Here is a 10,506-nt window from a genome sequence, read left to right on the forward strand (position 1 = left end):
TTGCAGAGTAAAGATTTGGATTGAGCACTATCTATTCCTCATGTGTTTGTGGGACGCTTTGCCTTCCCACAATATCTTTCCACTTATGCTAATATTTGATTATTGTGGTAGTCATAATTTTCCTCCTTGCCAAAGACAAAGTTTGTATTGCTTCTAGGGTGTAGTTATATCAGTCTAACATATGTGTCCACTGTTTGGTCTGTTTCTCTGACATAGAGTCGGTGAAGGGCATTCCTCTGCCAGGCAGCATGAACGGCAGTGGCTCGGTGCCCTCCAGCACCAGCGGGCAGCAGCTGGCCTCTGCCATCCCCTCTCCCACTGCTGCAAAGACCTGGCGAAGCAAATCCATGAACATGAAGCACAGTGCCACCTCGTCTATGCTGGCCACCAAGCCACCCAGCCCAACCGCTTCCCCATCCCCTCCCTCGTCATCCGATCGCCTCCGGCCCCCAATCACAGACTCCTCCAAATCAGCCCCCGGAAACCAGCGCTCCATGTTGGATAAATTCCGGCTCATCAACCCTAGATCCGCGTCCAGAACCTCACCCTCAGTGGCTGAAATGGCTCTCCAGGAGGAGGATGACTTGTCGGAGTTTGGAGATGAGGGGACCTGCAGTCCCACACCACCCTGCGGGATCTCAAAACAGCAGGGGAAGTCCCCCGCATCCTCCTCTACACCCCCAAACAAGACCAACAACTGCAAGAACCACAACAATAAGTCCTTGCCACAGCCCAAAGACAAAGAGGACAAGAACAAGACCAAGAGCAAAGCAAGCACGCCACCCAAGGAGGAGCCAGTGATAGTGGAGCCCTCTAAGAAAGGCTCCAAGATTGCCAGCCTCATCCCCAAAGGAAGCAAAACTTCTGCAGCCTCTGTGAAGAAAGAAAGTGCAATCCCTGCCTCTAGCAGCATCCCCAAGCCTGGTCTGAAGGCTCCAACAGCAACCGCCAAGCCTGCAGCAAGCCAATCCAGTGTACCTGCAACTAGTGTACCTGCTACAGGTGGTGAGAAAACCAAACTTAGTAAAGGTAGTCAGTCTATATATATGCAGAGATCTTTGGGAGGATATGAGAATCGGAAGACCAGCATGGTGTCATCAACCAGTACCTCAGCACTTTCTGGATCCGCCACATCTGGGCTGGGTGGTGGAGGAGCTTTAGGAGGTAATGGGACAGTACAACTTCCCCAGCAGCAACAACACAACCATCCCAACACGGCAACCGTCGCCCCCTTCATGTATCGGTGAGTGATTCTTAAATACAAATGCATATGATTGTTGGATTTTCAGATCTCTTGCTTTGCATTGTGAATGATGGTTGCTGAAGTTGTGGGTTGCAGCTTAATGATTACAGATCTGGATCTGTCACGTTCAATCACAGAAAAGTACATAAGATCCCACTTCTGTTGCTTAACATTTATCATTGTGCCCTAGCAAGATAATTAACGGCAGGTGGGCTTTCCTTGTGATCAGTGTACTTCGTCCCTTTGGATAAAATTATTTCTGAGCTAAAGTTTTTGGACAGAAATCCCTCAGATGCCAGCTGGTCATTCTTCAACCTTACTGTGTCCTCATCATAGACCCAGCTGACTTCTAGTCCTAGCAGGGCTACTGGGGTCTATATGTCCAATGACCCTTAGAGACTTAAAAGGGCAAGACTCAGACAAACAGACAGATCTGGGTTCCTGGGTTCTATTCTGGGTTGTGAAATCATTATCATTATCCATGAGACAGCAGGACCATGTCTCTGTAATTACCCTCAATAGACAGGCAAAGATTAAACCCTCATCCCCAGGAGGTCCAGAATAATTACCTCATCTTTTACTTATTCTGCACACCACTAACCAGGCAGATACTTTAAAGAATCTCGGATACCAAATGTAGAGGGTGTAACCAAATGTAACCATTCATAATCACTAATCATGAAGATACACCATAAATAATACAGAAAAATATATAAATTTTGTTTATAAGTGGAAAGTCATTTCTGCATGATAGATCTAGAAAGAAATTAATGTTTTAGAGGTGGCCTGGTGGGAAGTGCACATGCTCCGACATGTTGCACAGTGATGTTTCTATGCAGGCAACCGGGGTTTCAGTCATTTTCGAATCAATCATTTCTTTACTCTGCTGTCACTTTGAAGGCAGAACGGGAAATTTGGAAGATGTCTTGTTAAATTTGACTGTGGGGGGTGATGTTAACAGAATTGATCCTTTACAGTATAGACTGTCTAGACAAGAGTCCTTTTTTGACCAGGCGAAGTGAGACCCCGCTTACACACAGAGGCTGGCAGAGCATCATGAAGCATCGTTAATTACAGGCAAATATATGTTGAACCAGCAATCTATCTATAGATTATCAAACCAGCTTTTAGATGCACAAACACACACCCACTGATCATCTGTCTCTTGTATCACCTATCCAATCACGCAATGCTTTGTAAGAAAAAACAGCGGGTAAATGTCTCATCTCGACAGTATTATTAGCCCAAGTGGGAACCGCTGAGCTGTTTGCCAGACCGCCTCGTTTAAGGGGTGTGGCCTCCCTCAGTCCTCACCAAGAGACTGATGAGGGTGAATAGGTTATAGTGGAGGAAGAGGAAGTGGGAACAGAAAAGAGAATATGTGATTGATGGGCAGAGGGCATTCATAACAGTTTGAGTCAGCTTATTAAAGAGACAGCGAGTGTTAATGGGCCTGTGATAGACAAAAAAATGACATGAAAGACGAAGATGAGAGTGTTGAAAACGAGAGTCAAAGGGTTTTGTCCTTGAGTGATTGTGTATGTTCAGTAGCTAGTTTAATCCTTTGCTTGAATATAGAGCTCTCAAACCCAGTAACCCTTGACATATCTGCACAAACTGAACCTTAAGAGTTTAACAGTTCTCATAAAAACACACTTACCTCCTTACCGGCCTGCCACTTTATTCACAGGAAGACGATGGCATTTTTTTGTGTTTGGCATTCTCGGTGCCATCTCATAAGGATTATAACCTAAAGTCTTTATGGAATTTTAAACTGGAGCCCTTATCACACTCCTCTTCACCACTGCAGATCTTCCTCTCGAGAGCTTTGCTTGACACTGTAAAACCGGCAGGGCTGCGTCAGCACTCAACGGGTGTGCGAGACGACATGGTTATCATGCTCCTAGAACTACACCTAGGGTCAAACCTTTTGGCATGCTTGACAAGAGCATGTGAGTTGAGGATGTTGCATTACCAGCCTCAGAACTGTATTTTGTATAATTGTTTAATTGTAATTATATATTCACTACTGTTCGAAGGTTTTGGGTCGGTAAGAATTTTTAATGTTTTTGAAAGAAGTCTCGTATCAAGGCTGCACATAATTTATTAAAAATAGAGTAGAAATAACAATATTGTGATATTATTATTACAATTTAAAATACCATTTTCTATTTGAATATATTTTAAAATGTAATTTATTCCTGTGATCGCAAAGCTGAATTTTCAGCAGCTCATCTTTTGTGATATTATAAAGGTATTACTGGCATTGACCAATTTAATGTGTCAATTACACATTACAAATTAAATTAATTAATTAATTGCAATAGTAGTGTTTACCATTGCCATTATTTAAATAACAATTTATATTTTCTACCATGTTTTCTGCTGTCTTCATAAGAAGCAAACTTCCAAGAGAGCAAAAATAAATAAACAACAACAATAATAAAATGTAAAATGTCAGCTTGAGATCATTTTCATTTCTGTACTACAATTTTGAAAATTAGGTTTATGTATTTATTTATTACATTAAATAAATGGGCACAAAAATACAGCACACAGATTTATCAGGCTATTCAGTATTTTTCTGTATTAAATAAAATATAAAATATATTTTTAGGATTTACTTATCCTATTATATACTGCCACCAAAGATAAAGCAGTCTAATTTAGCAGCCTGCTGTTTGAGCCTTTATGTTGGGAGTGATGATTCCTAAAAATGCTGTCTGGGTGGGTAGCTCACATGGGTTTGGAAGAGAGCTTTTGTATGTTTCTTCCACTGGCATGAAGAACAGTGGGTTGACCACCCGTCCACCGCCCCTCCTCACATCAACACTCTCAGCTTCAGTGATGTTGCTTGAAAACTATATTAAAAAAGACTAAACAACGTGTCTATTGCCCATAACGTGTGTTTTTAGTTGACCTTCTGTTGAATACGTCTGTTTTATTTTATGCAGTTTCATCACTTAATGAGTTCATTCAGCTCAACAAGCCCTGAAGTTACCTGACAGTTTAAGCCCTCTTCCGTTCTGCATCATTTGCTTATTTACAGGCAGAGTTTGTGTGAGTTATGAGTGTGTGTGTGTGTGTGTGTGTGCGTGTGTGAGTATTTGTTTTCACAGGTAATGCAGCGTCTCAATGGCATGAGTGTGGGACACATGGTGAAACTACCAGTGTGACATGCCACTGAAATATTTGGCTGGTGAATTGCATGTGTGTGACTGTGTGTGTGAGAGGGAGAGAGAGGGAATGTTTATCTGGGTGAGTGCAGGTGTCCTGGGATGGCCTTGTTGTAGGTGTGGTTGTTATGCATATACCCAGTTTTTCTGAACAGCATTGTGTTTGCATGTGTTTGCCAGGTTTTGGTATATTTTTGGGGAAAAGGTGTCCTCACAATGACAAACCTATTTTCAAACCTATAAAACCCTATAAGGAAAACAGCTACATAAATTCACTAATCTATGACTTATTCCATAGTTAAAATGCTTTTATTTTCTTTTAGTGTTAGTCTGTAGTAGTATGGTTAGTCTATAGTACCTAGCATTAATTTTAAAATTACACAATTATATTTTTAATGGTAGTTTCTTATAAATAATTATATTTAATTCAGTAATAATAATAATAATATGTAATAAACTATTTTATATATTATAATAGTTTAACCTTTTGACATCTGAAACTAAAGCCATACGAAAATCATTTTCTGTACATGAAAATGAAAATATATATATATTAATTGTTTGTTTGTGTATTTGTTTGTTTGTTTTAGGAGTGCTTTCGTTTACAATAAAAGGAACTTGGGTTGATCTAATGCAAAATTAATGTTGACTGTATGCATGCAAAAAAAAATCTACTCTGTGTAAAATGCTAAGTATTTTTTCCGTTTGCTTCACTCAGGACATATTCAGAGAATGACTGCACAACTGTGTTCCCCCCTGAACCATATCTCAGTCCCACAAAAGACCTGGTCTACAGCAAGACCGCCAAACAGTGCCTGGAGGAGATCTCAGGTACAGTAGGATGAGTACTGCCACATGTGCACACGAATACCTTCACACAGTCAGACATAAGAGAGCGACACAAGCCCAACACACACACAGAAGCCAAAACACAGGCACAGATTCTCTCTGCAGGCCACTAGTTCCATGTTGCTATCGCAGCAAGAAAAGGTCAGATATGACAGGTGGACAAAGGCCGACCTTGTTTGGGAGGCCAGGCTGCAGAATGTGTTGTTTATTTGTGCTTGTGTGTATTTCTCTGTGTGTGGGACTGTGATGTGACAGCTGATAGCTGAAGATAGTTGCCTGGGGCTCAGGCGCTGCTCGCACACATCTCTTAACAACCAGTCGGCGAGCAACTGTGAGAAATAAATGCAAATTGTGAGCAAATGCTGCATTTTCCTGCACTGCAGTTTCTGGAATTGGAGGGTGCACTATGACATGCATTCCTAGTTGTTCATTTCCTGTGTGCATATTTATCAGCACAGCCACTGTCGCTATGTCCCTCTTGGTTTATTTCATTAATAATAGTTTTAATCAGGTTGGGATCTGATCATCTTGTGTGTATCCCTGAGGTTCCCTGTTGTTACTTTAATACATTTTGTTCGTAATTAACAATCTAATACAGCTCAAAACAAACTCGACTGGAAAATCGTTCCTCAAAACAGCCAACTCTTCTTTAATGAGATATAAATTAGTGTTCCAGCTTGCACAAAAATGCCTGGAATGTCAAATTAAAGTGAATAAACTGCAGACACAAACACATAAGCACAAAGCGGTCAGTGTTTGCACGTCAATGAGAATGCAGCCCTGCTGTGGTCATTTTGAAGATGAGGGACATTGTTGTTTGCAAGTGGATCTAGAAGCAGCAATAACATTATGACTCGTGGTCAGACATTTGTTGTATGTTTTGCATTGCATTGGGAGAGTTTGGGGACAGTTTATGGCTGATGAGAGTTAGGAAAGCATAACATTGTTATTGTACTCTGAGCTGCTGAAAACTGATGAAAAAAAGTAAATAAAATGAATAGACATTCTAAGTGGTACATCTAGATTGGAACTCTAAAGTTTATCCAGTTATTCAAGATTGTTAGTCTTTCTATGCAATTTATACAGATTAAGCATGTTAGATATAAGCAATCAAAATTTTCAGATTAATATGCATAGAAAGTATTAATTGTACCATAGCAGTAAAAATCACAATTGAGATATTGCTTTATTATCTCAGTAGTCACCTATTGTAGACAGCGGTGGGATTGAATGGAAATCAAATGGAGGCTTACAAAAATCTCAGATTTTTCAGATCCAACAACTGCCTTAATTTGTGTGTTTTTATTTTAAAAGAAACTTTTGAGATGATTCTTATTTTTCCTGTGAAATAGGAACATCAGAGAAATGATTCCTCTTGGGTAGCATGTCTACAGGCTTTTCCTACATCTGGCCATGTTTGAAATGCTGTGGTTTGGCCAGTGATGCGGTCAGGGAAACCCTCACATGGACTACTTATAGATGTTAACCTCAGAACTCACTTCCTGTTGAAGTGCGTTGTGGGTTCCGCCCGGTTGTAAAATATGTTCCACTCCATGCAAGTACAAAAACAAAATCTCTACATGCACCTGTTCTGTTTTTGCACATTTAGAAGGCTGGTTGGTTGGGTGGTGTTGCTAAAAGTTTTGACATTTATTTGCTGAATTTTCTGGAATCTGGTTTGGGTAACCATCTCTATTATGTGTACCCTATTAGCTCAGTGTTGGGATTTTTACAAAAAAAAAAATCTGTTTAATTTTGAAATAGTACACAAGACATTTTGTCAATAGATTGTCTGGAGTCAGTGAATGAAAAAACAAACATTATAACATAATATAATATAATGTATAATGTAATTAACATAACATATAATATAGATATAATATAGTCATTTGTGCCTGTGTTTTTAAATGCAATATCATGATACTAATATTTGTTCAAGTCTCAAATGTTAAAATCTAGATTTTTATATTGGGGGTCCCTGTTTTGATTGAAATCCTGATCTGTAAAGGTTGAAAATCCTCATTTTGGGATATATTATATTATACATTATACATTATAAATTATAATTTTGCTTTTTTGCATCATTTCCTTGATAGTCAAGCTGTGTGCTGCAGCATTTCCAAATGTATCATCTTAACACCCTTCTCCAGTACGAAGAGAGTCTGAGGAGAGATCAGTGTTACAAGCCAGTTTTGTCATACATTATTCCCACCTCTCTCTCTCTCTCTCTCTCTCTCTCACTCTCTCTCACACACACACACACACAAATACCTGTTTTGCTGTGAAGGTGTGTGCTGAATCGGTAGCTAACAGCAACAGGAAACCAGCCATCATTGTTGCAAAGAGAAACAGAGAGAAGAAAGAGGGAGATAGATAAAGAGAATGAAGCAGCTCACAGCATGTTAAAAGGAGCAGGCAAACCCTGAGCTTACATCTCAGAGTGCACACACACACTCAGTCTCTGCTGCTGTCCCTTGGAGCGAACCACATGCGCTCGCTCCAGCCGGTAATTAATAGACAGAGTGTGTGAAGAGTCTTCGGTCGCTGAAAGAGAAACAGAAAGAGGGAGAAATGCTGTGAAGGACGTGTATAACAATTTAACCGTAACCTGGTGCAGATCTGCTTCACACGAGCCTCCGTGCTGCATTCAAGGAAAGAAGTGTTAGAAGAGAAAGAGAGGAGGAAGACAGGAGGAGTATGCTCTCAGTGCATGCACCTGGATGCTGATTATTGGCTGTGGAGAGCGAGCGTGTGTGTGGGCAGGACGATATTTGAAGCTCCCTGGTGCAAGGGGCAGCTTTGCGACTGAGCGTGTGTGCCAGCAGCCACCTGAGACTCGCAGATCATGTGAGGAGGAACTAACTTCAAGATAAGGAAGAAAAAGTGTTTAGGGATCCTAAAGAACGTGAGAAAATATGAAGCGAGGAGCCGAGTTTTCTGTGTTCCAGGGCAGCAGCCCGCCTTGCAAGTCACCGCAGCCTCTCCCGGACAACTTAAACCTCCGCAAGCAACGTTCTCTTGGCAATCTCGTGCTACTTAGTGATGGGGAGCAGAGGGTTTATGCCTTTGACTTGGATGAACCACCGTGCCCACCTTCGTCAGCCTCAGGGACATCGTCTTCATCGCCCTCGCCCCAACATGGCCGAGGTAGTGCCCATAGACATCCCGACAGCAGCACCCGAGCTCGGTCACTTTCGCTGTCCCTCACCAAGGTGCTTTCCCAATCCGAACACTCCCTTATACCTGTGCCCTGGGGTTGTAAGTCCAACCGGATGGCACCTGCACATCAGCACCAGCAGCCCGAGCTGGTGGAGAAAGCGGGCAGCTGTAGAAAAACGGATGAGGACCCCCGGGCAGGTCCGGCGGGCACTGGAGGAGACTGGGAGCTTGAGAGTGCCAGGGAGGAGCAGGCACATCTGGATAAAGAGGTTATACTCACTATGTTGGGAGACCTGGAGCAGGTTTTAAAACCACAGGCACACCGTAAGTGTCACTCAAACTCATCAGTAGCATACTGTAAGAATCTTTGATTGTGCCTTGCTGTTGTCATGATCATTTTTATCCTTGAACTCTGGTTTCGAATGTGTGTGTGTAACTGCATTAGAAATGGTTCTGGGGGATGTCTGGTTGAATTATGGTTCTCTAATTGTGCTATAGGAGAACATTTAGAAGCCAGATTCACCTGCCGGCTATTGAGGTGCTGCCATGTTGTCTGCTGCTCTGATCAATAGCTCTATTTACCCTCCCGTCAGTGTGATCCATGCTTTTATTCCTAGTTCATGTAGTGTTAACCTTCAACCATGGGGCTATTTGTTCTCAATCCCACCACCTCGTCTTATTGAAGTAATTCAGTTCTCTGTAGTTCAGTCTTATAGCAGCATTCTTTAACACAGCATTTTAGTTAGCTAATGAAATGTTTTAAATGCTATTACATATTCTTTTAGTGGTCACTATAACTATTGCTAATGCTTAAAGGGATAGGTCACCTAAAAAAAATCAACATTCTGTCTGAAAATCACTTACTCACCCTCTTGTCATTCCAACCCTTTGTGCATTATATCTTCTGTGAAACTCAAATGAAGATGTTTTGAGAGAAATTCAGTGCTTTTTGGCAATACAGTGAAGGTCAGTAGGGTCTGAGGTTGTTTGAACTCCAGCATTTTTCAGAATATTGTCAGATAAGAGAGAAGTGCATACAAGTTTAGAATGACATGAGGGTGAGTAATTGACAAAATGTCAGTTTTAGTGAACTCTCAGTTTTGAGTAATCTCTTCAAAATTAGGGGTTTGTTAACATTTCTATGCTTAAAGGGTTACTTCACCCCAAAATGAAAATTTTGTCATTAATCACTTACCCCCCTGTCGTTCCAAACCCGTAAAAGCTTCGTTCATCTTCGGAACACAATTTAAGATAGTTTAAATGAAAACCGGGAGGCTTGTGACTGCCCCATTGACTTCCAAGTAAATTACACTGTCAAGATCCAGAAAAGTATGAAAGGCATCATCTTTATATAGTCCATCTGCCATCAGTGGTTCAATCTGAATTCCATGAAGCGACGAGAATACTTTTTGTACGCAAAGAAAACAAAAATAACGACTTTATTCAACAATTCATCTCCGTAGCGCCATTTCGGAGAGTATCCACTGAACGCAAACTGCATATGCTGTTCTGTGTCAGCCGCACCACACGGATAAGCTTTTTTCGTTCAAATCAAAGTGTAAATAAACGTAGAAAACGTATCCATGTGGTGCGGCTGACACAGACAAGTAGAACAGTATACACAGTTTACGTTCAGGAGGAGACGAATTGTTGAATAAAGTTGTTATTTTTGTTTTCTTTGCGTACAAAAAGTATCCTAGTTGCTTCATAAAATTCAGATTGAACCACTGATGGCAGATGGACTATTTTGACGATGTTTTTCATACTTTTCTGGACCTTGACAGTGTAATTTACTTGGAAGTCAATGGGACAGTCACAAGCCTCCTGGTTTTCATCCAAAATATCTTAAGTTGTGTTCCGAAGACGAACAAAGCTTTTATGGGTTTGGAACGACATGTTTTTTTGTTCCCTTTCATGGGAACTTCGAACTGCGTCCTCTAGGGGTCGCTATGGGGAACGCCTCGTCGTGACTCGTATCTGAAGCATACATTGAAAAAACACCAACTCGTTGGCCGGCGACAGCCATGACGTCACTACCGGTGCGACTACAGTATAAATCGGTGCCGGGAGCTACACATC

At 41.3% G+C, this 10,506-nt stretch overlaps 1 protein-coding gene across 1 annotated transcript in view; it reads left to right on the plus strand.

Moving 5' to 3' along the window:
- LOC107560296 (neuron navigator 3-like) overlaps positions 1-10,506 on the plus strand; it is a 234,038-nt gene that overhangs the window by 183,917 nt on the left and 39,615 nt on the right. Inside the window, exons 8-9 of the mRNA XM_016244436.1 lie at positions 217-1,243; positions 5,138-5,250. Of these exons, the coding sequence (XP_016099922.1) occupies positions 217-1,243; positions 5,138-5,250 (1,140 nt within the window). The remainder of the gene's footprint in view (positions 1-216; positions 1,244-5,137; positions 5,251-10,506) is intronic.

Source organism: Sinocyclocheilus grahami, unplaced genomic scaffold (genome assembly GCF_001515645.1).
Source record: "Sinocyclocheilus grahami isolate Dianchi unplaced genomic scaffold, SAMN03320097.WGS_v1.1 scaffold719.1, whole genome shotgun sequence".
NCBI lineage: Eukaryota > Metazoa > Chordata > Actinopteri > Cypriniformes > Cyprinidae > Sinocyclocheilus > Sinocyclocheilus grahami.